The 27895-nt window shown below is 41.7% G+C and overlaps 1 protein-coding gene across 5 annotated transcripts in view; it reads left to right on the top strand.

The window, feature by feature from the left end:
• The window catches only part of CREB5 (cAMP responsive element binding protein 5), a 257430-nt gene extending 229915 nt beyond the window's left edge, over nucleotides 1-27515 (top strand). For 4 of the 5 annotated variants that reach the window (XM_014248698.2, XM_005518915.3, XM_014248699.2 and 1 more), the window contains 4 exons: nucleotides 12806-13129; nucleotides 18290-18517; nucleotides 19476-19584; nucleotides 20752-27515. In XM_014248698.2, the coding sequence (XP_014104173.1) occupies nucleotides 12806-13129; nucleotides 18290-18517; nucleotides 19476-19584; nucleotides 20752-20915 (825 nt within the window). In that variant the 3' untranslated portion in view covers nucleotides 20916-27515. Of the gene's footprint in view, nucleotides 1-12805; nucleotides 13130-18289; nucleotides 18518-19475; nucleotides 20036-20751 lie in introns of all 5 variants that reach the window. The other variant, XR_015773429.1, reaches the window with a different exon arrangement.
• The last annotated feature ends 380 nt before the right edge of the window (nucleotides 27516-27895 follow it).

The following is a 27895-nucleotide window of genomic DNA, read 5'->3' as shown; positions in this document are numbered from 1 at the left end:
CAAAGAAGTGGCCTCACCTCTCTTCCAGCCCTCCTAGCTCAGGATATTTCTCTGCCATTCCAAAGCCAGCCTTTTCTCCTGCCTTGTGTTTTCTTCCTCCACCACAAATGTTGCTTTCTCAAAGATGACAAATGTTGTTGTATACCTGGGCAGCACACTCCTTCCCCTCTCCTACCTGCTCCAGCAGCCCTGTGCTGTATTAAGGCATTGATTTGGACACTATCTCTGTTGAATTCAAAATTAAAAGTGTATTCAACTGTTTTAATTAAGTAAAGAATTCAATTCTGGGCAGAATATGGAAAATAATCAATACTTTTAGGGCATGGAACTAACTGATGGCATCAAAGCTGTGAGCCTTTGATTGTAGGCCTGCTTTGGACATGCACTGGTGTGCATAATGTATGCTGTTAGATTTTTTTTTTTTTTTTTTTTTTTTCTTTTCTTACCTCAGAAGGCCTGAGATAATGTGGTGATGAGCACACTGGCCAGAGTGGTGGGGGCAGGATGTTCCCACTCCGAGTCATCCTCTCAGCCCAACAGTAGGCGGTCTGAGACTGGCGCAGCCTGTGACTGCACCTTCTTGCCCTCTGCTGATAAATAAGCAGGCTAATTGAATTAATAAACAGATAGCTCTTTTCCCTGCCAGCTGGAGCACCATCAAAATGTGTGATAAATTATCTGCCAATGCTTTAGCTGCATGGAAAAAATGAAAAAAATATCTACCTCAACATTTCCTCTCCAATTCTTCTCCCCCTTTTCCCCTTCCCCTGTCCTAAGCACCTGATTTGGTTTGCCTCAACCCTCCTTGCCCCTGGTCTGTTGTCCTTTGGCAGAACTCCAAAGAGAAGCAGCAGTGAGAGGTTCACTCATTTGGCCAGGCTGCTAATGGGTTATTAAGACTGTAGGCAGAGCAGACGTTCCCGTGGCTCACTGGGAAAGTGGAACAGGGGTGTGTTTTGGGGCAAGACTGCCTGTGTCTCTGCTGCCAGCGCACAGACATCTCTCAGTTGCGACCTTCTGTGGCTGAGACAGAAGTCGCACATGAGGGGCAACGAGGGCTGCAATCAAGCAGGGAGGGCTGTTGTTTATCTTCATCACTGACACAGACAGAGGGCTCAAGTGCACTGTTGGGCTTGCAGCTGGCACCAGGCTGAGTGGTGCAGTTGAAGCACTTGAGGCATGGGACTCCACTCAGAGGGACTTTGGACTTGGTCAAGAAGGGGGCCCAGGGGAAACTCATGAGGTTTTACAAGGCCAAGTGCAAGGTCATATAGCTGGGTTGGGACAACTCTCAGTATCAATACACGCTGGGGCGTGAAGGGATTGAGAGCAGCCCTGCCAGGAAGAACATGGGGATATTGCTGAATGAAAAACTGGACATGACCTGGCAATGTAAACTTGCCACAACTGTATCCTGGGCTGCATCCAAAGCAGCATGGCCAGCAGGCCAAGGGACAGGATTCTGTCCCTCTGCTCTACCCTCATGTGACCCCACCTGGAGCACTGCATGCACCTCTGAGTTCCTCAGCACAAGGAAGGACATGGGCCTATTGGAGTTGGTCCAGACAAAGCCCACAAAGATGATGAGGGGGCTGGAGCACCTCTCCTATGAAGACAGGCTGATGTGGCTGTTCAGCCTGGAGAAGAGAAGGCTCTGGCCAGACCTTATTGTGGCCTTCCTGTACTTAAAGGGAGCCTACAAGAAAGATCAGGACAAACTTTAAAGCAGAGCCTGTTGTGACAGTATTACTAGTAATGGTTTTAAACTAAAAAAGGATAGATTTAGACTAGATAGCAGGAAGAAGATTTGAAGATTATGTTGAGAATGGTGGAACACCCAGAGCAGTGGTAGATGTCCCTGCTTATTGCAGGGGGCTGGACTAGACAATCTGTGAAGGTCCCTTCCAATACGTATGGGCTACAGTTCTATGATTCTATGAGATAAGGCATCAGGATGCCTTACACTGACTTGCTGGTATGCCAGACAAAAGGGGGAACTTCATCATAACCTTTGATGTCAGACGTGAGTAATACCTGAGACTTTTTTGTTTCAAAAGAGAGGAAAATGATGAGACAGAAGGAGTCAGTGATTTTCATCATACAGTCAGAATGTCCCTGCCATCATCTCTCAAAGTAGTGTTCCCTATTGGAAATATCTGTGTTCTTCAGTATTCCAAAGTAACAGAAGATGAGAAAGATTTCACTGCTTCAGACTCTTAAGTAGGATGTAAATAGCTGAACTTTCTGTGGCATTACCTTGATTTCCAACATGCTTGTCAAAGTGCTTGTGTGCCTTTGCTGGTCTGGTTTCCCATTACCACATCTCCTCGGTAAGTTTCCCAGTAAGCAAGCTGGAAAAGCTTCCCAGTCCTTCCTTTTCTAAAATAGCAAGAAATGGGAGGTGCTGCAGAGTCTGAGATGGGAATGAGATCACAGTGTTATGTTCTTGTTCAGAACGTGACATTTTTTTTTCTGGTGCATATGTCAAATGAATCAGACAATGGTGGTGTCAGGAAGATGTATAATGCTGTCTGCAAGGCAGGGAGAGGAGACAGGAAGATGTGTTAAACAAGATGGTATTTATGCCTTTTTCTCTCACTCAGGAGAAGTACACAAGAAATATTTTAAAAAGGAAGGTAGGGTAATAGCAGGAGCAGCTAGATGCCTGTTGTGCTTTTCAGAAGACTCATTTGTGCTGTGAAGGACAGCGAGCACAGACAGATAACTGCTGTGCAGGAATTGTATCTTCCCAGGATGCTGGCATACTTCAGGTAGGTGAGGAGATGTCTGGTTCTAGAATCACCCCATTCCCAGGTTGGTGCTCACCCAACACATGGTGTTCTACCTGCCTCAGGGTGCAGGTTGCTTTATGGACTCTGCTCTTATCTGTCTCCAGACAGGCCAGTTCTTCCAGGAATTTGGTGTTAGATGGTTATTTATGCCCTCTTTCCACTGACAAGAGGAACAGGGAAGAGTCCACAATGAAGCAAAGCAGGATATGCTGTACCTGTCACTTGGTGCTGGAAAGGAAATCCTGCTTGTGTGACAGCCACAGCAACTGTGGGTCTAGCCAGGCCCCTGACCTGTGCAAATTTGTTCTGTATCCTGTGATACATGCCAAGGGAAAGCCAAATCCATCTGTCCAGAAATGACAGGTTGATTCAATGGCTTACCAAGCAAGGATCATCCTTCCCTTTGCTGGGGAAGGTGGTGTTTTGGTTTGCTCTGACACAATGCTCTGAAAAGCAGCATTGCCAAAGAGTAAACATGCCACATGCAAGAGAGTGAGTTGCTAATATATTGCATTTTACTAAGTCATTGCTTGTCAACTGAACCATGGGGAGTGTGTGAGGATGCATTCCTAGTCCTTTCAAACACAAAGTAAAACCCATTAGTGTAAATCACCAACTCCAATAAAAGAAGAATGGTTGAAGGCTTCATTCTTTTTCTCTCTTGTTTCACACTGTAACCGTCCTAAAGTGTATTAAAAAACCTTGTGGCACTGATAGAGTAGGCAGCTGGTATCTGGTAGGGGGTTGAGATGTTGCTGTTCCTGAAGCCCCAAGTGGCTTTGAAATTCAATGCTTCTGACCCAAGACAACACTGTTTGAAAGCAGCTGATACATGTGAGGTGGTGAAAAACAAGGCAGCAACTTGAGCTGTCTATGAACAAAGGGGGATGGCATTGCTGCTGGAGAACAAAAAGGGCACGGTGGAGGGCAGCAGCTTGAGGGATGCAGTCAGGGGGACAACATGGGGAAACCTGGAAGGGCATAAGAGACCTTACACAGGGCCATAATAGGACAGTTCTTACCAACACCAATATGTTCTGTGCTGAATATTCATGATACCTATTCGTACAACTCTCAGCATAAATTTTATTTCTTTTATAACAGTGAAAATGGACACTATATTAGCCTGTTCACACCTTTTATGGTTTGTATCTACCTGCTATATGCTTTACTGGAGTGCATGTATTTAAAACGCCACTAGACATTATGTTTTCACTACTAGATAATCAAAAGTTGTCTGCTGAATTAAAATGCTATTTTCATTCTTTTGGGTTAGATGAAGAAATAAAGCTTTAAAAAAATGTGAAATAACCTGTAAGAACCCTCTTATGTTATATGTCCCTGTACTGGACTTTATATTCTAGTCATTTCTTCAGAAAAAAAAAATAAAAAAATCCATGAATGCTTTAAAATGTTTCAGGAATCACTTACCTTTAGAAATTAAGAAGAAAAATAACTTCACCTAAAACTGCATGGTAATGAGACAATGTCTAATTACCTGTGGTGAATTTTTCAGTCAGGCCAAGGGGCTAATGAACATCAATACTCTTTCACAGCGAGCCCTGGGATCTGTAATGGCTGTAAGTGGTCAGGGCTTCAGTTTTACATTTCAGAGTCTGGCTGGTATAATCATGAAACAAAATCTACAGACCAGATCATGTCCTCTGTGCTGTGTGTGTGTGTGTGTGTGTGTGTGTGTGTGTGTGCCCTTGAGCACTGCACATCTGGGATGAAATCAAAGGACTTTTAAGTGCACATGTATCCGATTTCTGGCTTGCTAGTTGCCCTTTAAATGTGCTGGGTTTAATCCAGGAAAAACGAGTATTCAAAAAATCACACCAGCGAAGGAAAAAAATAAAACGCTAAGTTTTATGTACTTGGATGGCATTTTTCTTTAAATATGAATGACTTAATCATAATTAGCCTTTGTGAGAGGTGGGTGATGAAAGTTCAGAAATCTTCTGACAGCAACGACTTTAGACCTTCCCTTCTTGTGTTCTTGGTGTGTGTTTTATGCTCCTGAGAGGGAAAAGGAAGGTAAGCAATTTGCATTGTCATCAAAAAGCTGAAGTACACATTAAGGGGTCTCAAGGTTTCAGAGCAGTAGTCTGTGGGGAGAAATTTTTGCAGTGCTAATCCCATCTGATCTCTGAGTACAGATTAAAACACACAAACCTAGTGTTCCTTGCAGTGTTAGAGTGCCCCGATTTGAGGATTTGCTCTATATCTGGCTTATATAGGAAATCCCCCAACTTCCTCTGAAATCAATTCCCACTTTTCCCATTTAATACAATCATAAATGTTTGTTGTGTTCTCAGGCAACATATTCAGAGATATAGCAATGTAAGCAGTGTACAAACACTTTCCACTTGCATTGTCCTGGAACATGGAAACATGATTTTAGAAACTTAGAGCATTTGCTTGCAGGAATGAGGAAGACCTGAGCCTCAACCTCTCTGCCAGATACATTGCTAAAAGTGCTTTATGTCCAGTGTGAAGAAAAAACTCTAAGGTCCCTCACCTTGGAAATGAGCTTTAAAATGGATCTAAGAGAACAGAACATGAAGATGAACAATACAGACACAGGCTCCCTTAAGCCCCTTAAGCTCCTTAAGTTTTAATAGTGTCTTACAGAGTGTGATTAACACTGATTTAATTGCCACCTCCTTTTTCTGTGTTTTCCACAGGTGACAGCATAGCATGCATGGGAATAGCCCATAGGTTAATGTGGAGGACTAAGTAAACCAAAGACTGACTATTTTGAGAATTAGAATAGTGATTTGATATGTGCCTGCCTACTGATAGCTTGCAACTCAGCCCCACAAAGCTGCCAGCTCACTTTCTCTTGGTGGAATGGGCGATCGATTCAGAAGGATAGAGCTGAGAAAATGCATTAATTGAGACAAAGACAGTTTAATAGGTAAAGCAAGAGACACACAGAAGCAAAGCAAAACAAGGAATTCATTCACTTCCATGAGCAGGCAGGTGTTCAGCCATCTCCAGGAAAGCAGGGCCCCATCAACCATAATGGTGACTTGGGAAGATAACATCATCATTCTGAGCATCTCCCTCTTCCTTCTACTTCCCCTCACTTTATATCCTGAGCAGGACATCAAATGGCACGGAACATCCCTTCGGTCAGTTGGGATCAGCTGTCCCAGCTGTGTCCCCTTGCAGGTTCCTGTGCAGCCCCGTCCTGCTGGCTGGTGGGGCAGGACAAGAAGCAGAGAAGGCCTTGACCCTGTGCAAGCCCTGCTCAGAAAAAACAAAAATGTTGTGGTGTGTAATCAACACTGTGTTCAGCACAAATCCAAAACACAGCCCCATACTGGCTCCTATGAAGAAAATTACCTCTGTCCCAGACAAAACCAGCAGGCAGGTAATTAATCCCCAAGTGTCAGGCATTTTGCTGTCAGAAACTGGCCTCTCCAGGGGTAGGTAGCAGCTAAGTAGCTGCTTTTCTTTTGGACTCTGGCACACAGTGGGGAAATCAGTTAGAAGTTGGTTGTATTTTTTGGATCCTTCCATTGGTATTGTATGTTGAAATTGTATGACACCATTTGCCAGTAATAAATCACTTTGCTATCTTTTGTGTGATTATATAATTAAATATCCCTTTTCATGAATACCCATGGAGGGATTGACTTAGACTTGGTGGGAATTAGGGGTTTGATTTTTTGAACTTTACACTTCCTGACTCCTGTGCAAATCAAATCCAGTTGTTTAATACTGATTTGAGAAATGATTCATGCAAGAAATAGTATATGGTGAGAAATATAAACCATTCTTTCAGTGTATTTTCTGCCTTGATTATAATTTACTTGTTCATGAAAAATTTACGTAGAATAGGAACAGAGACTTTAGTCTTTTACTAATCCTTAAAAAGGTGGTACATTGCACAAGGATACTGGTACTTTTCTGTCTTGCAAGGTGTTCTGAGAGGAGCAGAAGGAAATTGCTGGGTAGAGCTGGGTTGTAAACTCACAGAAGTTTTCTACTGTCCCTGGAGCCGTGGCTGTTCTCAATGAAATGCCATCACCAGAAAATGGCAGTTCCGACAGAATAACCTTGGGCCACCCTGGCTTCGACCTGCATTGGATTATTTAAAACTGGCAGTCATGTGGAGAGTCGTCCGTCACTGGGGCTGATGTCAGCGGGCAGCCTGGCTGCTCAGAGCTCCCCCATGCCCCGAGCTCAGGGACGCTGGAGCAGCTCTTGCAGCTGACCCGTCCTTGAGCAGCGTGGTGTCTGTTAGTTTTATTGCTGCTTTGATTGCTTGCAGTTGATTCTCACTGCTTTCCGCTGAAGTTTAATTCAGTTTGCATTTGGAAATACAAGGGAGAAAATTTGTTGTTTTTATTAGAGGCTGAGCTGCACTGAAGGCTGGGTGACGATCCATTGAACAATGTTGTTACAAAATCCGACCTAAGTAGGGAACAAAGCATAAAAGAAGGGGAAAGTATAATTCAGATTTGCCAAACAGCCTGAGAACAATTTGAAGATTAGCAATTTGGCACTGTTTACTGGCAAGTTGTGAATTAAATGTATCCCACTTTTCTCTTTACATTAGTGTAAGGTGTCACTTCAGTTCTGGATTTCATGTCCTTCTCACACATCCTATACTCCTCCTTTCATCAATAGGCAGGACTGTGTTTTACTGCACAAGAAATGTAGGAGAAAGCATTTAATGTGGCATCAGAGACATTCTAATTGCCAGTCTCTGAAATGTGCTCGTAAGTATCTGCAGTTCATTTATTGAGTGGAGATGATTTGCTTCCAATTTACTTTTATGAATGGAAGTGGAACATTTGCAAAGAGTGGTTTCTGTTATTTACACTGTGAAATGCTTGTCAGCAGCCAACTTTAGAAGACCTGGGTGACATTTACGCTAAGTTCTCTTGTCACAGTCATAGTTAAAGGAAAGGATAAAATTCGGTGTTATGCTCTGAAATGTGCTGGGTGAAGTTCTGACAGCCAGCTGTCACTGGCTTAACTCTGTATACTCATTTTGGGTAGGATGCTTAGAGTTAAAAGGCAAGCTTGACTGTTGCAGATGAGAAAACAATATTAGTGACACTGAAGTCAACGGTATGCTTGCCATGAGGTTTGGCTAATCAAGATCATTACCGTGAGGTTGCTACTGAATTGCAGATGTGTGGTGATGCTTGATGTCTGTAATCCTTTCTGATTTCTCCTCTCTAGACTCTTCTGTCCCCTGTGGGGAACTGATTAAACCCTTGTATAATAGGGACTAGAATCACAGTCACTAGTGCAAGAAAATACCTTTGAGATCATATTTCATGTGCCTTCCAGGGTCTGATATAATCTCCTGATAAGAATATACCAGACATTAACTAGATACTGCAGCTGGTCTTGTCTCTTTCTAATTTAGTGGGATTTGGGCATGCAGACCAGAAGGGAAGAGAGCTTTTTTTCTGAGTGCAGCAATGCATATTTATTTGGAACAATTCAATCCTATTCAAAACCAGCATTCCATGTCTGTCCCAACCTAAAATTCAGCATAGTGTTATAATAGCTTACTGTTTGATACAAGCACAGAGCACTTGTAAAATTGAATATGGTTGTCATTTCTCCATTGAGATATGAATGGGAGAAAGTTGTATTTTATAGTCATATACAGATTATGGCATATAATATGCCTGTTTTAAAGATAACATTATATAAATGTTATAAATATTGATTAAATATTTTAAGTATTAATACACATGTGAAACCCACAAAATTTTTTGCATTTTTAAATGTGGGAAAAGCAACCTCCAAATTTACAGTTTGGTGGGCTTTTTTCCTTCTTTTAAAAAACTGAAAAAATGCTGTTTGGTTTTCACTAACAATTTTTGAGAAAGAAAGGTAGAGCAAAAACCAAGACAACTTTGAAATACATGTTGCAACTGAGGAAAATTAGAAAGCAGCAAAATCCAGAATAGCAAAAGTGTTAGGGAAGCTGATACTGTTTTTCATTAAGGATCTCAAATGCTTCAAGGCTATTTTTGGCAGATTTGAGGTTTGTCCAAAGATGTTCAGTGTATAAGTTAGGATCCATGTTGATAAAAGGAATCATCAAGCAATTAACTGCACTATGATGTCAGATGGAGGAAACACTGTGAAAACTCTCTTGTTTCAAAAAACCCACAATACTCCAGGTACCAGGATAACTTCTTTGAGTTGTTACCTTCATTTGGCATTCAGTGGGGTAGCTTCAGAGTAAATGTGTCACTTAGGGGCATTGCTCCACAAGGAGCCTGTTTTGTACAGGGAACACAATGCTCATACCTGTGAAGCACCAATATCCACTGTTTCTGTTTCCTCTTCAGCATCAAAGATGACAGTATAAGTGCTTCTGACATCCTGTAGGATCAAAAGGGAATTTTATTTATTCACTTTATTAGAGGCAAAGCAGGCTGTCCTCTGTGAAAGATTTCTCTTGCTGTGTCACTCACGGTTGTTTACTGAAATGTCGTGACTGAGTGGAAATTAGCTATAACTGATGTTGGCCACTATGTTACTTTGATAGAATAATAAAAATAATCAGTAAGGCCCAAAAGTCAGTAAAGATGAGGACCTCCATTTCCTCTTGGCTTGGTGGATATTTTTTTTTAATTGCCTTAAGAAAGGGAGAAAAAAGGGATTGTGCCCTAAAAATTACTGGTATGAGGTTAGCAGATATTTTATGTTTAGGTGAAAGCAGGTCTGAGTAGCAAGTCTTCTGTTTCAGTCCCAGTTTGCAAACTCCTAGGTTCCCGCAGGCTCTGGTGAAGTCAGTCACACAGTTCCTGAAAAAACTGAACGGCCACGGAATTGGATCTTGAGTTACCATTTCATTCTAGAGGGGATTTGGTGGTGTCGTCAGTCCAATAAGCTCAATTTTTATGCCATCATATTTTACTTGACACTAAACTAAAACAGCTGCTTGCAATTAACACACATAAAAGAAACAATAACAAAACTGCCGCCTGCCCTTCGAGCGCTACACATACTCAGTGCAAAGAGTTTATACCAAGTTCTGGTGATTTTTCCTCCCTCTGCTCTAACTAAAATATCAAAAACAATTGATCTCACTGAAGACCAAACAAAAAAAAAAAAAAGTTTATCGTTCCCTGAATGTTTCTGATGGGCAGCAGTGACTGGTTATTGGAAGATTAAGGCTGCTCCAGATGTGGGCATGGACAGGGCTCTTGCTGCTGCGGAGCTGATCTAAGCATGAAGTTAAAGGGAGGTGATGGCTGCTGCCCTGGGACAGGATGATGTAGAGAGCTGGTTTCTTACCAGGACTGGGATCCAGGGAAGCTGGCCCACCCTCCCATTGGGAACAGTGAACAAGGAGCTTGTAAAATACACAGACCAAATGGAAATGACCCCTATTGACTGAAACCAGCTGCATGTCAGACCTCTCACTGTCTCTCTTGATTTGTTGTCTCAAATAAATGGATGTGGTAGAAGGGCTACAGAAAGAAAACAAAATAATTTATTCCCCTTGAAGTTGCACCACACTAGTAAGCCTCAGTTTTTACAGCTGAGAAAAAAAAGTTTATCCACAGATTAAGGTTTTTTTTCTTTTTTTTTTTTTGCTTTGAAAGTCTGCAGTTTAGAAGACATACTGTAGTTCAGCTTCAGAGGTCTTTGACAAATAGACATGGTAGATTTTGTAAGGTATTTGTCACATAAAACTGCTGGCTAATAAGAGCTTGGTTATTTTGCATTTAGATTTAGAAAACAAAGTTACAACAGTTTTTGTTGGTGCTTTGTCTTAGACGTGCATGGTGGCTCAGTTCCATGAAAAATGTTTCAGTGAGTGTTGAAGAAACGTGACACAAAGACTTGACTTATTAATGCATTTCCCTCCGTATTTCCTAGTACGCTCCTGGGTAACACCAGTTATTCTGAGCCTTTTGAGGAGCTGCTTGCAGTAACCATGGTGGCACTGGAATTCAGGAACCTTAAGGACAACAGCTGCTCCAGTCCTCCATTTGATGCCCAGGATGGGTTACTGCTACTGATACTAGATTGCCCTCTGTTCTGACTTTAGAGGTAGAGAAGGAGGTACTTAACCCCACTGGCACCGTCACCTTTGACCTCTATTAAAGGAAGATCATCAGGGTGATGACACCGTGTAGTTTTGGTCTGATAGACTTTTTAAAGGAAACTTCTTAAAAGATATTAGTCTAGACTTCATTCTTGCAAACTGAGATGTGTTTTGCAAATATATCTTTTTTTTTTTAAGTCTTGGTCAGACAGTTGATCATTAGTGAAAGAAGTCACCAAATTTAGATTAATAGGTCTATTAAGAGTGTCTCAGTAAAATGACCTTCATGAAGTCTGAAAAAGCACATGTATACAAAAACTTGCGGATGACATTTGAATTGAATGTTACTTCTTTTTGCCTTCCACAACCTTCTTTTGTTTTTTCTTCTATTTTTCTTTTATTTTTTTCCTCTTAAGAATTTGTTTATTTCTCACTCACAGTTGTACAAATACAATACAGTAACAGCTTTGAAAACAGAAGCCTTTACCTTCACAGTGTTGCAACAGACAGACGTTATTTCAAAACAAAATAGACTGAAATCCCCATCTATAGGTTCTGAGTATCCTGGCAGTCACTCTTTTTGCTTTAAAGATGCAATTCAGCCTGTCCATTGCTCCTCTGCTGGCATTTTTTGTCACATTGGCTTATAGGATCTTCTGACAATCATCTGTGACCCACAGATAGATACTGCTGTGCGGAAAGGCTCACTTCTGTGTCTCCTACCATTCATCTCTCTGTCTCCTGCCACTGCATTTTTTTACTGACTGTCCTATGGTGACATCTCCTACAGATGAGCTCTCTGCTATTCATTCTATCCTCTGGCTTGATAATGAATTAGGAGGTAGTTGATGGGTTATTCAAATTGCGCGGGTCTGGCATCAAGTGATACTATGCACCTCCTTCCTTTCTTTTTTATCTTAACATTTTCTGTTAATTACTTGCACTAGTCAGAGTAAATCAATTGACTTCTTTGAAAATGGAGTTAAAGAGGGCTTGGGTGGCTGCCTGTAGATAATGCTCTATGTTGAGCAAGAAGCGGAACCATGTATGTGAAGGAGGTTTCTATGGGTTTGGAAGAAACTCTTCTCCTAGCTGGCATCTGTGAAGCTCTACCTTTGGCACACTCAAGAAGGATGCCAGCAATTTCAGTAATATGCCAGTACAGCTCACAGCTTTGGAATAACCCTGTAATTGTGCTGAAAGGGAACTTTTTTATTCTGTATTTCCACAATATCCTTTGTACACAAAGGCCCTATGCCACAGCCCAAACCTGGACCAACCTTTCCCACTGGCTTTTAGTTGTGTTCAGGTGAAAGTGGACAAATTCCATTGATAAAAGGGAAAGTTTTGCCCTGGACAGATTTCAGGGCCCAATCCAGTGACATGTGGCATACAAAACAGAGAGAACTCAGCATGTAATAAAAGAACAACACATATTTGAACTTTTCAGCAAAGGAGGATCAGGTTGAGGCCACCCTCATTGTTTTCCCACCTTTTTGATGAAAGAACTAGGACACCTGAATTTGAAAAACACATCAATGCAATGTATTTTCCAATAAGTCTTTTAAATGATACCTGAAGTAGAAACAAGACAGGCACTTTGTTGTGTCTTTATTTTAATCAGACTTTAATTTTTAAAAGTTGCAAGAATACAAGCTTGATGAAGTTACCCCACTCAGCTGGCCAAAGAGACAGCTATTTTTCCTCACAGGCACAGTAGGAAATTTGTAACTGTTACATTTCAGTTCAGACATTTATATCTGTAAATATTTAAAGTGGAAAACTAGATTAGAGCCCAAGAATGTGTTCTTTCTCAAACTGAAGTAAGATGGCTTTTATCAAAGGAACAGCAAGAGAAAAAAATCTAAATAAATCTCAAAACACAAGACAGGGCACCATTTCTGCAACAGCATTTCTGATTGGTCAGATCATCATGTACAAATGTTGAATTTTCTGCCTTGTTCTTTTCCAGAGATTGAAGGCAGCACTGACTCATCATCCTGCTGCCATGTCGAACGGGAATATGAACACCATGGGCCACATGATGGAAATGATGAGCTCGCGACAGGACCAGACACCGCACCATCATATGCACTCACATCCTCATCAGCACCAGACACTGCCACCTCATCATTCATACCCACATCAGCACCAGCATCCGGCACACCATCCTCATCCTCAGCCTCATCACCAGCAGAACCATCCCCACCACCACTCCCACTCGCACCTTCACGCACACCCAGCACACCACCAGACCTCACCGCACCCCCCGCTGCACTCGGGCGGACAAGCACAGGTAGACCTTCATGTCCTGCTGCGTTGCTGAGTTTTGCTGTTGGGTGGAGTTAAAGCCTGAACTCAGTATTGTTTCTTCTTGCATGCATGTCTTGTTAGATACAAGCCCCTCGGGCTGCTAGTAAATGTGTGCTAATGGTGATGGGGATGCCCAAACTTTATTTAGAAAATTGAGTGAAGCAACAACTTGTTTTGCTGCCTAATTTACTAGACATTTGTAATTTCTTACTTTATAAGGAGCTCCAAGGCTTTTCAGTGCTCTGAGCTCTGCAGATTGCCACATATCCTTTTATGGATGAGGTTTATTACAGAGATTGGCATGTTATATATGTTGCTTAATGTGCTTGAACCTGAACTTCTCAGGCCAAGATTTAACAAGCTGTATGAGCTCTACCTGCAGAAATATATAACAAAGTCTTTAGTGAAATGAAATGGCACTGGTATGTGTATGTGTGGCCGGGGGGGTATCCAAGACTGGAGATATTAGAAGTGGTTCTAAGTTAGGATACGCTGTCTTAGAAAAGATTAACTGGTCCAGGAACTGTGAACAGGACAGACATCTGCATAGAATGAGAGAAAAATCAGCTGTTGGTGCATGTTGTGGCAGGAGAAAAAATGAGGGTGAAGCCAGTCCAAGGAGAGAGATTTAAAAAAAGAAAGCAATTTAGACTCGTGTGACAAGTCAGTGAAGGTCTCCACTGAATGAGGTGGAGGACTCAATTTTTTGGACCAGGCTTCAGCAATTTGGATAATTCAATATCTGAATTGAATGTTTCTTGAACTAATGAGCTAGTGAGAACAAACTTCAGCAGAGTCATTTTTAACAGGAATTTTGTTAATGTCTTAAGATGATAGGCTTCTGCATCAGGATCGCACAAGAAAATAAAGCTCTGGGGGAAGTCACTCTAACATGTCAGGTCTGGAGAGCAAAGTTAAGAAGACAAACAGGCAGTGCATGGAATGTCAGCACAAAGAGGAATGCCAGCCATAAGAAGTTCAATCTGTGAAGTATTGTGTTGCTTGCAAGTACCTTTCAGACAAGCTCTTAGAAAACATTAAAGAAAATGAGAGTATTTGGCTGACATCCCAGTGTCCCACAACATTAACTATTTACTAACATCTAGCTTTATTACTGCAGAGTCTGCAAGCACATGGAATTTCCCTTAAGTATTTGCTAATGTAAAATGAATTGTCAGCTTTAGAGAAAACAGTCTAAGTAAGAGAGGAGCAGACTCCCCTGTGAGAAGATGTCCAGAGCTTTCCTAAGTTTACTTCAGTTTTTACTTTGTGAATTCAATTATTTTCCCATCTGTTAACGAGTTATTTTCCTTGGAGTTGTTTAAAAACTCCAATAAAAAAGACATCACCTCATATCAGAGAAACCAAAAGTAACCTGATTGCTGTACTGGAGATCCCTCAGGGAGCAAGGATAAAGTTGTGCTTAGCCAACTGAGGACTCCATGGATGACATGGGCGAAGTCATTTAACCTTCATTGAGAGGTTGGGAGGATAAAGATGTTCATGCAGTTGAGGGCATCAGATCCCATGGTATAGAGCACTGCTGCAAAACATCCATATCACCACTTTAAATGCATGAAAACTACCAGGGGAAACAGCTACCATGGGGAAACAAACGTCACAGTTTTAAGGATAAGATCAGATCAGATAAGAGCCAATGGCCTTCCCCTATACCCACATGAATAGGTGCCTTGACTTTCTTACCCAGTTAGGACAGCTTCAACTTCTTGTGCTTTGTATTCCCTGCTAGCTAGGCACCACAAAAGACTCTCAGGCGGGCAAGAAGAGATACAGGCACATGGGTAGGTGGGCTGACTGGCAGCCACAAAGCTGTGTCGGGGTCACCCTGTGTCCAGCACCACACAGTCTCTGGAGCTAGGTCTGTGCAGTCAAATAAGCTTTGCCATGCACCGTCTGTTTTCTGGAGGCAACAGACCCCATGGGAGATCAAGGAGATCTTCACCTTGTCCATGGCTGTGTCACCAAGGGGATCAGACAGAGGGTGATGGAGTAGGAATCCCAGGGTCAGTGGCTTCCCCAGGCAGCAGAGCTCTAGCTGTGCATCTGCTCATCTGGTGCAAAGGCAATAGTGATTTCTGAACAGATGCAGTGGAAGGGGGAAAAAAGGGGCTTGCTAAGCAATAACCACATAGTTATTACTTTCAAAGCTCATCCATAGTCCCCATGGTAATGGCCTCTTTGGGGATCAGATTGCTCCAGCAGACGTTAATTTTATGGTGCGATTTTCTAATTATTAACCTCCTTATTCTTCTGAGCTAGATTCTTCCATTCCAAAACACCTGCCAGATGACTGAATGGTCCATGCTGCTGTAAGCTGCATACTCCCATGCCAAGACTGTTGTTATTTTGCACCGTGGCCTTCTGTAATGTTAGAATTGATTTCATGCTGTTCAGCTACCATTTTGATACACAGAAGCCCAAGCCATTATGTTTTCATAGAATGAGTGAATGGGTGTTAGTTTTGTGGTAAATTGCAAAGAACAAAAATAAATATTGAATAAAAGTGGAAATCAGCTTCTGACAGGTATCTTTCTGAGAGAGAGATACTCTACCAAGTTCTAGCTATGCTGCCTCAACTACTACAAAAATGATACTATTATTCTGTATTGGTCCTCTAAAGATTTCTTTCTATCAAACATGCCAGAGTAATAGCTCAAGAAGAGTTGGGGTTTGGATGCCATTTCATTCTCTTAGCTGTCCTATATTTGTCTTCATTATGGATACGTGATTAGCATCCTCTAAGAACACCAAAATTAACCTATACTTTTATCTTTAGTTCATTTTCTTTCTTATGTCCTAGGCAGGGCAATGAAATCTTGCTAGAGAATGATGCTTAGATGGTTACTAAGATATAGTCTAACATTTCAGGGTTAAGAGCTATCAAGTAAGAGTCAGTTAATTATCCCACATGACATTAGTGGAATAATGGCAGCCCTTATAATTAATATCTTCCTGAGATGGAGAGAAGATTTTGTTGTTCTGAAAATGCACTCTGACTACCCAGAGACTGCCTGGTATATTCTGAAAATAAAATCATTCACTAGTCATTCAGGAGAATATGACCATATGAGAGGAATTAAAAAAAATAAAATTTTGTAGTTACTTTTTTCTGCCTTTGTATCAGACTTCACTGAGAGAGGTAAGGAAGAAGAATTTTTAAAGCTGAATAGAAAGGGAGCAAAAAGGGATAAGGAAACATAATTAACAGATCTCTGAAGTCTGGAAAGGTGTTATGCTTGAGAAAACGAAAGGTCTCTGATGAGATGTTGACATTAAAAGGTACTTCTGAGATCTCTACACTCAGGCATACTGCTAAAGAGGCAGCATGCCCAGCCCTGGTGGACAAGGAGCAGCTGGAATCCCTTGGCAGCAGTGTCCTGGCAGAAGCCAGAGGATGCTGGTCAGAATGGGGGCTGTGCCCACTGCAGCTGCCATGGACCTGGCACTCCAACCTCAGTGTGGACAGGGTGTTGAAGATTTTATCAGCAAACCTATGAATATTTTATCATGCATGGAGTCCATGCAAGTTGAAATTTTAAAAATCAGTCAGAAAATGTGGGGTGGCTTATTTATTTTTAGAAGGTTATTCTTTAAAAAACAATTTTTTTCTGCTCCTGTGAGAGAGATTCCCTGACAGTGCAACATAAAGCTGGGAATGAATCTGGCTTTATGCAAAAAGCATTATCAGATGTACAGAATAATTACACACAAAATTGCCACTGCAATTGCCACAAGTCAGATGGGGGAGGGAGCAAACTAGATTCTAGGCTGAAAAGCCACCTCAACTTCGCAAGACTCAAGACGATAGTATCATTTTAATTGAGACAGACGGAGGTGTTAGGCAAACACATTAATTGCAGCAGTTGAAATTCAGGGATCAGTCTGACAAAGCACCAAGTACGTCCACTCCCTGGAGTCAAAAGGAAGCACCTTGGAGGTTTGGGGCTTTGCCAGAACAAGAGGGTTAATTTTGAGTCAACAATTCAAGTTTCCAGAGTGTTCCACACTGTGCTGGAGTGGCGGCAGCAATGTGAGCTGCGTGTGAGCAATATGATCCATGGACTGGGTTCCCGGACCACAAGCAGAGGGAGAAAGAGGGTGTCTCCAGAACCCTGTAGCCTAGGTGCCACAGAGAGGCAGGAGAGTAGTCCAAAAGCCTATTCCCAGGCAGTCACATTAAATCTGGCACTGGTTCCTGACAGGAACATGGGAATGTTCCATCTGCCCAGGAGTTGATTGGAGAATAGTTTACATGGCACTGCCCCCACCATTCACCTTTTCTGTAATATTGCGGGCCAGTTACTCTCAGGAGCAAGATCAATACTCTCCTGCACTTGAAAAAGCATAAGTAGATCTTTTTTCTGTAGTTTTGTAGCAGTGGACTGGATGTGGCGTTCCTTTGCTCTCAAAGCCAGGGATAAATTGAATAAAAAAACGTACAGCGTCCACAGCACAGGTTAGATGAAAACTGGTAAGAGGAATATCCTTTATCAACGCAGTGCAGGGACATCAAAACAGGTTCAAGCTCAATTCATCAAAACACAAGTTCAACCTAAACTGTTCCTTTGCCCCTGAGGGGCAGTGATGTCTGCTGTCCTTGTGCAATCCCAGCCCACAGCTTCCCAACCCCATGCAGGCGTGAAGAGCTCCGCAACTCCTGTCTCCAGAGATGGCAAAGATTGAGGTGGAGATGGTGAAGCTTGGGAAATAGGAAAGGCCTAAAATTTTGGAGGCAATTGAGGGCCAAGGGGAGAAAGAGAGACATGGAAATTAGACCACTACAGTCCTCTGCTTTGATCAAAGCAGATCCCGAGAGAAACTGGACATTTCAGGTTTGAAATAGGAAGTGGCAGAGAGTGCATCTAAGTGAATGTTTTTAAGAACTAACTCAAGGAGGAAAAAATGTTCAGAGGATCATTTTAAAAAAATCTCCCCTTTGACCATGGCAAGGCTTTACCAGCAGCTGCTTTCAGTGGCACCTGGTGCAGCTTTTGACTTGAGCCTGTTGCAGACCTTGCTGGGGAGCAGGCAGAGTGCATGAGATTTCCCTTCCCATTTCAGCATCCCCCTCTGTAACTTCCCCCCCTCACCACCCCCTGTGAAACATCTTCTTGCCCTGCAGGTTTCGCCGGCGGCGCAGCAGATGCAGCCCACGCAGACGGTACAGCCACCACAGCCGACTGGAGGTCGCCGGAGGAGGGTGGTGGACGAAGACCCAGATGAGAGGAGGCGGAAATTTCTGGAAAGGAACCGAGCCGCTGCCACGCGCTGCAGACAGAAGAGGAAGGTCTGGGTGATGTCACTGGAAAAGAAAGCAGAAGAGCTCACCCAGACAAACATGCAGCTTCAGGTGCGAGCCACTGTCTGCGCCCCTGAAGACACAGAGGGGCTCTTTGTGCTTGACTGACGGTGCCTTTGGGGCTGCCCCCGCACAGTCAGCTCCTAGCGGGAGCTCAGGCATAATCAGTCTGTTAATCAAGATGTGTGTGCTTCAATTAAAGAAATAATTACATTTTAGCAGGATAAGCCAGGAAAATGCTGTCTTGGGACTTAGAAGCCTTCAGTAGATGGAGTTGTATTTATTTTCTTTCCTTGCCACTGCTTTTTGTGCGGATTTTTTTTTTCTGAAGTGCCATTAACATGTCTGTAAAAAATTTCTTCAGAGCAGGGTATGTAGTTAAACCCTCATTCAAAGCCAGCAAGATAGAAGCACAAACAGATCGGTCTATCAGTGAGGAAAATGAACTGGATAGATGAAAATACCTCTAATATGATAATAAAAGCCTTTCTTATAGGGCTGTCTTTCTTAAGGTAGGCACAGTACTTCTGCTTCATGCAGAGGTGTGCCTGTGTGCTGCCAAGGGCAGAAAATCATTTGTAGAATGGCACTCCTCCAAAATGTTCTCCCACAAAACTCAGAGGTGTGAGCAGCATCCAGGCACTGGCTGCAGCTGAGCTGTAGGTGACAGCAGTCCTGCCACCGTGCCCCTGAGAAAACGTGGCCTTTGCCCACATGGGCCTGCCCCTGGCCTCATGCAGAGACCCCCAGCATTTCCCAAGTGGACTGAAACATTGCTTTAAGTATCTCTGGTGCTGTGAAGTTAGTTCATTTGTCAGACTGCCTTCAGAGGTTACAAAATAATGTCACCGACAAATGTTAACATAAACTCGGCACACAAGCACCTGAATGCCTTTTTTGCTCAGTTCTTTCAAAGTTATGGAACAGGTTTTGTGTTCTTGGATTTAAGCTTAGTGGAACAGCCTGGTTTAAGCTTTGTTGCTAACCAAAGTCTCTCTTTTTTCTCTAGAACGAGGTTTCCATGCTGAAAAATGAGGTAGCACAGCTGAAACAGTTATTGTTAACACATAAAGACTGTCCGATAACAGCTATGCAGAAAGAATCACAAGGATATCTAAGTAAGTAGCTGGTATGTTTGTGCTGTCTCCACACTCCTCACAGGAAAGCAAACCTTCCAATTCTTCCCTCCAGAACCCCTTCTCGGTCATATTATCACTTGAACCTGTCTTCTCAAACATCATCCGAGCCATCCAATCTCCTGCCCTTATTTATCCAGCCCCGCTCAAAACCAAAAAAGCCCCGGTTTGCATCCCACACAGCAGAGCTAGTCTTCCCCACCCCTCCTTTCGGCAAGGAGATGCACACGGATGGACGCTCACTCCCCTGTGGAGGATCCTGCCTGAACTCACAGCTCCAAACCTTCAAGAGTCCTCCTGGGCACGGCGCTGCCAGAACCTTAAAATAACTCTCAAAAGGAAAGTTAAAAAGGAAAACATTACAGTCCCCTCCAGCGAAAATGGTACTGTGCTCTGACAGTGGCACAGACCAGGCCTGGCGCAGGTTTTCAAGGTTTGTTAACTCTTTTTTAACTCTCATTTTTCTTTCTTTTTTTTTTTTTTTTTTTAATTTTTTTTCCCAAAACTTTCTCAGCTAACAGAGACATTTAATCAATTCTTTCTAGTTGATGCATTTTGTGAGTGCAGTAATTTAGAGACAAATTCTCTGTTCCGCTCTAGGATGGTTCAGAAGAGCCTCAGGGCTTGCTAGATTGTGGCATTGTTTTAAAATAGAGCCCATTTCTGTCTCCTCTGCACCACTGTGCATCTGTCTCTTTAACAGTACTCAAAGAAAAAAATACATAATTGCATTACATGCCTATCAGCTGTTGCTTGAATTAGATTTTCTGTGCTGCAGCGCACTGCACTCTAATTTTGATTCCTGCTGGAACAAATAAAGCATTTAAGCATCCCAACTGATTTTAAGGACCTTAAGATATCAGACTTTTTATCCCAACATTAGTTTCAGTTATTAAGGTCTTGGACTTTTTTCAAGGTCTCAGCTCCTGAAGTCAGGTTGATATCAGAGAAGCTGGCATGAAAAAAAAATAACGAAAACTAAAGCAACCTTAAGACAGAGAGTGTTGGATAACTAATTATATTTTGAAATACTGCGACTTGTGCATGCTTCAGGTCATCAGTATTTCCAAGAGTATCACCCAGCCTAGGTTTTTCACTTGGATGGAAAAATGAATGTGTGCTGTCTCTGTGCCCTCATTCCCTTCCCAGGTCCTGAGAGCAGCCCTCCTGCAAGCCCGGTCCCAGCTTGCTCCCAGCAGCAAGTCATCCAGCACAACACCATAACGACCTCGTCCTCCGTCAGTGATGTCGTGGGAAGCTCCACTCTCACCCAGCTCGCCAGCCACAGAACAGACATCAACCCCATCCTTTAAAAGTGGTTGATCAGAAACTGCTGGGGGAGTGTGGTACCGTATCAAAGCGTCCTCTCTGCTAAGGACATTCGCAACCGTAACTCAAGCCTGGAAGATTCCTCAGTTCTTGAAAGACTCTGGCTATTCATTTTTATAGTTATTAAAATGTCTTTTATACTTAGTTACATAAAAGGGAGTTACGCAATTAATATGCTATCAGCTTGGGAAATGCTTTGGTGCTTTCTCCATTTTTTGGTACCAGTTACTTGTTTATAAACCTAACTGTTTCTGTACATAGTCATGTTTCCTTCTCACCAGTCTAGCCTGCAGCCTCAGAAATACAAAGTTGTGTTAAACTGCAGCTTGTTAGCCAATGTGAGGCATGAAAAGTATTAAACAGAGTCAAGCATAGGTAACTAGGAGTAATTAGGCTATAAATATAGAGCGAGGGCATCTGCTGACAGCATAATAAAGAAGAGTTAGCGTTGTGCTATCAGCAGACCACATCTTGCATTCAGAGCCTCTTTCAGAGCAGTTATATAGGATGTGGCTTCAGGACAAAATCAAGCCCAAATAGCGTGCTTTTTTGTCTAGCCCTCCCCCTTCTCCTCTCTCCCCTACCCTGGCCTTTTTCTCCTCCACTTATTCTCACACCTTCCTTTTCCCTTCCCTTTTCATTTCCCAGCTTTTTTTCCTTGCTTTTTTTTTTTTTTTTTTCATTCCAAGGCTTTCTCACTTCCCTCTTTTTCTCAAAGAATGGTAATGAACAAGCAAAAACTTCAAGCCCACCTAAAAACTCTTGGCACGGCTGCTGCTTTCACTAGCTCTTCACCCGCAGTTGAGCTGCGCCAAGCATTTGGCTTTTAAAAAATACAAATGCTCCTGATTTAGTGTTTTTAATAAATAGGGAAAGGCGAAAACAGCACAGCCGCAGGTGAAGCAGGATGGTGAGCCAGCTGTGTTGATGCTAGCAGCCCTGTAAGCTTCTGTGGTGCAGTAGAGGCATAGCGAGCAGCACCTGAGAATTACAGCAATTTTTTGCACTGCCAGTCATTAATGTAGGAAAATCCATGTGTATATAATAATTTGGAAAAGTTCTGTTCCCTAACCTGGTTGCGTTGTTCTAGCAACGAAAACTAACAGCCTCAGGCTTCATGGGCTATAAATGAGAAATAAATCAGTGTAATGGTTCTGACCAGTTGGAAAAATGCCATTTTTAATTCCCAGGGAAAGACCTTCTCTCTGCAGGCATTCCTTTAAACGTTCACAAACTGATCCCAAGCTGGCAGACAGCAGTGTAGCTTCACTGACTTTAATGGCACTTAACACCCATTTAGTGTGGGTAAGGAATTGTTCTTTAGGACGCTAAATAATTTTTAGAAGGCACGCAGCAGCTAAAAAATGCTGCAAGAATGCCAAGTCCCACACTTGGGATAAAATACAGTCCTACAGAGAGGGTCTGGAAAAGAGCCTTATGCCACAATTAAGGTTTTTGTTTGGACTCTGAGCCTGCCCTTCAGCACAACTGATTTGCATCCCCGAGTGGTCCCCGTGATTGATGGGAAAATCAGACAGAGATGATGCCAGTTAATTATGCTGCCTTGCTGTATATTGGAACCTGATTTTGCTCTCAAATCCGTCAGTGGCAAAACCTCCTGCTGCTCGCCCAGGGAGCAGGCTCTGAGCTGGTGAAAAAACGTTCAAACATTTTGAGCTGCATCTTTAATAGTAAAATTCACATTATTCCCAGCAAATCCTCTAGCCCCAAACATGCTTTGTTCTGAAGCAAAACTCTCTTCCTCAAAGACTGTGCCTTTGGTCTTTGGAGGAGTCATGGGTTTTAAAAGGGTGGGTCTTCTCCATGTGGGAGGAAGAGTGAAACAACTGAAGTGTGAGGAGGCACTGTAAGGAGTAGGGCCTCTCTGGAAGGGAAAGCAAATTTCTGAGCATCACTCATTGCTGAATTAGTTCTTATCTTGGTGACTAACTTTTTATCAGTATTCTTTTCTTTAACAGCTCACTTTCCATTTATGCAAATACATTCAAAAGAAGAAGATTTTTAATGTACAGTGTAAATCTTGACTTGATTATATAGTCTAAGAACCAAAAAAAATTATGAAAAAATACAAATGTAAAGGATTTTCTATTATATTTTAGACAAACATATACTTTTAAAGTGTTTTAAATACTGAATCTATAATTTTTTTTAATCTCCAGTTGTAATAGCTAAATGGTTTTGCTTCATCATGGCTCCCAGGAGAACTTTTTTCAAATATTCAGTCGAGAAAAATGTTCCAGCTGAGCATCCACTGTAAAAAACCCAAATAAGCATTTCCCCTACATCTGAATTTCATCATTCACCATCAAAAAAGGAAATGCCATTGCAGGGTTAATTTAAAAAACTTTCCCTCTATATGGGTAGCACTTAAACACATTAAAAAATAAAAATCAAAGTTGTTGGTAATATTAGAATACCCAGTTGAGCTACACTGCACTAGAATTACGGTTTAGCTTCATTTTATTCATTCTCCTCAATTAAAATATTTAGCTGTTAAAATGAAAGCCTCTACATTAAAAAGAAAAAAAAAAAAGGAAAAAATACAAAAACCTTGCCTAAGTTTAGTTAAATTCAGCAACTTGACAGTTTGACTGATGTGTATTATATATAGCTCAATTATTTCTTTTTTTAATGCTAACTAGGCAAGCCAACCACACATGTTGGCCTAAATGTGTAATTACAATGAAATGTCTCCTCTCTATACTATTGGCCTTTAGGTATAATCCTTGCTAGTGATGTGGAAATAAGTAAAGGATGAAAAGCTATTTGCTATTGCTTCTTGTAACTCTGTCGCAGGTTCACAGGCCAAGACAACATGCAGCATATTTATATCAGCTGTATCATCAGGAAAAGGACCAACTGTACCAGGCACCTTATATTATTCATCAGATTTGCTTCCACATTAAAATGCTCTTGTTTTCTAGGGGAGTGATCCTGCAGCCTTTCCTCAAGCTGCTGGTCTAACTGGGCACTGGAGACTGCCTGAGCAAGGGCTGCGGGAGAAGCCCCAGCCCTCTGTCTCCAGGATGTCCTTCTGCCATGTGGTCAGTGGCAGCCTTCCTAAACATGTCACTCTAAATGCACTTCCTGGGCTCTTTCCATCAAGGAGGAATCCTGCTTTTCCACAAGCTACTTCTGGAGACTACTCCACTTTCCTCTTGCCCTGCCAATCTAGCCTGTTGCTGGGCTCACCAGGCTCTGTGCCCTATCCCACTGCCAGCCAAGGACAACTCAGACCACTTCCATCATCCACTCTCCAGGGCACTCGCAGGGTGGTGAGCCTTGGCCAGTGCCTTGTTCAGGAGGATGTGTTACTCTACCATAGCCAGCATCTCCTGGGTGTGACATTGGAAGCAGGTTGGAAATCTCAGCCACGGAGAACTCCAGTACTTTGATCAGAAAGAAATGATGCTGCCTGTGATCCAGCTCTGGCACCCCCAGCACCCCTTCCCCAAGTCAATTTATGCAAGCCATATTCATATAATGCTGCCTGTGGGAGACAAGTAGTTTGTGTGCTATCATGGTGTGTTTTATAAGGACAACGACGATGATGATGAGGATTTATGGAGAATTTCATGCTGTTGGGAATTAATTCCTGCTATGAAGCTAAATGTCTGCTGCCCATATTCTGAATAGTGGAAAGTCAATGGTTCAGTGCCTCAGTGTGTGTGGATTTAGTGTTGATGACTCAATCCTGTTAACTAACAAGCCAGCTATAACTGTTGTTAAATGCCCAACTTTTGAGGATTCATATTTTTTTAAGCAACAGTATTTAGTGTTGAAAATTAGCCTTTTAGTTTAGGCAAAATGTGCTTTTTAGCAGCTAATACCTTTTTTAAAAAAAAAGCGTATAGAGTGAATTTATGAAAATTCATGAGGACCAAAGCAATTTTAAAACAGGAATCTATTAATTTAGTATTCACATAGAATTTTATAAAGTATTTATTAATAAATGTTATTTTAACACATTCCATTTGAACAGTATTCTTGTACAGAATCTGTTTGTTGTTTTTTTTTTTTTAAAGTTACAATATTAGTTTTGCAATAAACTACTCTAGGTGTGTGTGTGCATCTTAATCTTTCAGGGTCTCAAGCAGAAGTCATCCATCTAAGATGGAAAAGTTTGCTGAGGTCAGTTGTACAGAAATTCCTAGAATTAAATGTTTTCCTTAAAGCAGCATCTGCTTTTTTTTCCTTTTTTTTTTTTTTGTAACAATGAAACAAATTACAAACCTTCAGTTGTTTCCTTTGTATTGCAAAATGTGCTTTCTCCTTTTAGAAAGCATGAGTCAACATATAACTGGAAAGCCTGTCTTTTTTTTTTCTGCTTTTTTTTTTTAAGGCTGATTTTATACATCACCGCAGACGATCTAACCCCATCCTCATTTTTTGTCTAGTATCACATAGTGAGTTGCACTATACTGCCTTATCATTGCCTCTTCAGTCCTCTTACTAAGCAGTGTTCCTTAGATTTAGACCATTGAAGCTCCATTATACATCAGAGAAAATTACTGGAGGGGGAAGAAGAGAAAAAAATTGATCTGTAGACATAAAACCTAAACTGTGCCTATAAAACAAAACCAGTTACAACTAATTAGTATCTTATTTCTACATTTCAATTATTTATATTCTTTTAAAATTGCACTTTAGCTCTTGCTCTCTTTCTTGCTCTCCCTTGTTGAATCATTTATAAATACTCTTGTAAAAGTTTTGCACCAGATACATTTATATGCTTTCACTGGTGGCATATCTACAACTTGTCTCTCACACCTGCCCGAGCGGAGAAGCTGAGACCAGCCAGTCTGCAGTGTGACTTAGACTTTACACCCTCTTCATGACAGCATATAAATGTTTTATTATGCAATGTGTGTGATGTGAGGCGGCATCTAAGCTACATTTATAATCTCTCATCCCAAGAACCAAAGTGTCCTGTATATCGTAAGGTCAGGAGACTGGCTCTGTTGTGCATTGTGATGCACTTTGACTGTTGTCCAACTCACAGTAGCTGCAAAGCTGCAGTGGTAACAGTGGCCATACTATGTATTAGAGTTCTGAATCAATAAAATATGTTGCCTTATAACTTGACTAGGGACAGCACCTTTAAAAACAAAAAAAAAAAAAAAAAAAGAAGAGACAAAAAGCTTCTAAGGACAAATAAAAGCAATAAAATCTCAAGCGATTTGAACACAAAAAAAAAAAAAAAAGTTCAATTTTCCAACATCTGAAACCATCACCTTACTGCATAGAGAAAAGAGTAGAGAAAAGAGACTGTTTACATCCATAACTTTTTTCCTTTTTTCCTAGAGCTTACATTTATCTCTCAGTTTTATCAGTGGCTTTACACTTTAGAGCTAAATTGCTCACCATTATTGGTTTTCCATAGCTTTCAAAATGACTTTATAGCAAATCCTAAACTGCACGAGGCCAAAAATGTCAGTGTTCACACACACTCAGAGACAAGATTGATCCTCTAAGTGGAAATCTGATCCTTTCCAGGCTCTCCTTGGACTGGAATCAATAAGTGCAACTCGTTATATTTAGATCAATGTGTAATACCTGGGATTCAGGATCTCCAGTTCTACATTTATGCAAGTTAAATGTTGGTATTGCTGAGTTGCACCTGGTGGAACTATTCACAAACCCCATGGTCAGAGCCTGCCATCTGATGCCGTAAGGGTTTTAGACCCAAATATCTTTCTTGACTAAAAATCTGTGTGACAGCCTTCTGAATGAAAACTGAAAGCTCCTTCTGTCTTTGCAGAAACTGCAGCAGTGTCCTGGGGCAAGGGAGGTGGGAGGAAGGATTGATTGGGTATTTCAAGTGAAATGTTTTCCTTGCTGGAATCTAAGAAATTTCAGAGAAGTATTTTCCCCACCACACAGAGCTGAGACTGCAAGGAGTTACCTGACACAGATCACCTTTAGCATGCTTCCACAAGACAAACTACTTTGCAAGAAAGGTGTATTCGCTCTTCTGAGTTAGGAACAATTGCCACTGAGAGTTTTGCCAAGGACTTTAGTGTTTCCCAGCCCATGGCCATGAGCTCTGTATCCCTCTCTCTGTAGCAGCTCTCCTCAAACACTGGGTAGCACTCAGTGAACATTGCTTCTTTGGACTATTGCCATTGTCCTGGTTTTAAGGAACTTTTAGCACTGCTTGGAGTAAGCCTAAACTATCGAAGTTTATATATAAATATATATATATATATTATATTAAAAAAAGGTGCTGTCACAGTAAGTTTTGGGCTTGAGGTTGTTTGTATTGTATGCAAAGGTTTTGTGTTTGTATGTCTGTTTGTTTTATTCTGTAAAGCAACCACCTTCCTTACTGGAAGGAGATACTTTTTTTTTTGGTACATAAATGTAAATACTTGCTGCAGCATTTAATATGTTTAATTTTATGTTAAGCTTTTTGTTGCATTGTGAACCCATTATTGTTACAAATGGACAATGAGTTCATTGAGACTGTTCAACTAGGTCAGATTTTTACATCTCTTTCTAGCTAGAAGAGAAAGGATTTTTGTGCATTTGTACAAATGTTAATAATATCACTGCAATTCCAATATAATAAAGCACTCAAATACAAATAATTGCAATAGTTTGTCTGTACCTATACTCCAGACATTTTACCTGCATATAACTCCCTCAATTAAACCAAGCTACTGATTTCTATTATGACCTACAACCCCTCATGTCCCTCCAAACTGGAGGAGGACCAAGGTGCAGGGCACACTCCTGTCTGGTGGCAGGAGCGAGGCACTGTGCAGACCCTGCGGCTCACCACTGTCCTCCAGCAGATGAGGTGACTTGGTAAGAACAAGATCTCTGAACTTCTTCCAAGCAGGGAGGCTGCAAAGCCTCAAACAAAAAGACTTACGTGGTGGAGCCTGACATGAGGCCTCCGCATAAGGATGAGACAAGCCGTTACTTTACTTTTCCTTGC

The sequence above is a fragment of the Pseudopodoces humilis genome, chromosome 1, assembly GCF_049639895.1.
Source record: "Pseudopodoces humilis isolate 2021_Gansu_Grassland_sample_001 chromosome 1, ASM4963989v1, whole genome shotgun sequence".
NCBI classification, from domain to species: Eukaryota; Metazoa; Chordata; class Aves; order Passeriformes; family Paridae; genus Pseudopodoces; species Pseudopodoces humilis.
This window is presented reverse-complemented; position numbering and strand designations above follow the sequence as displayed.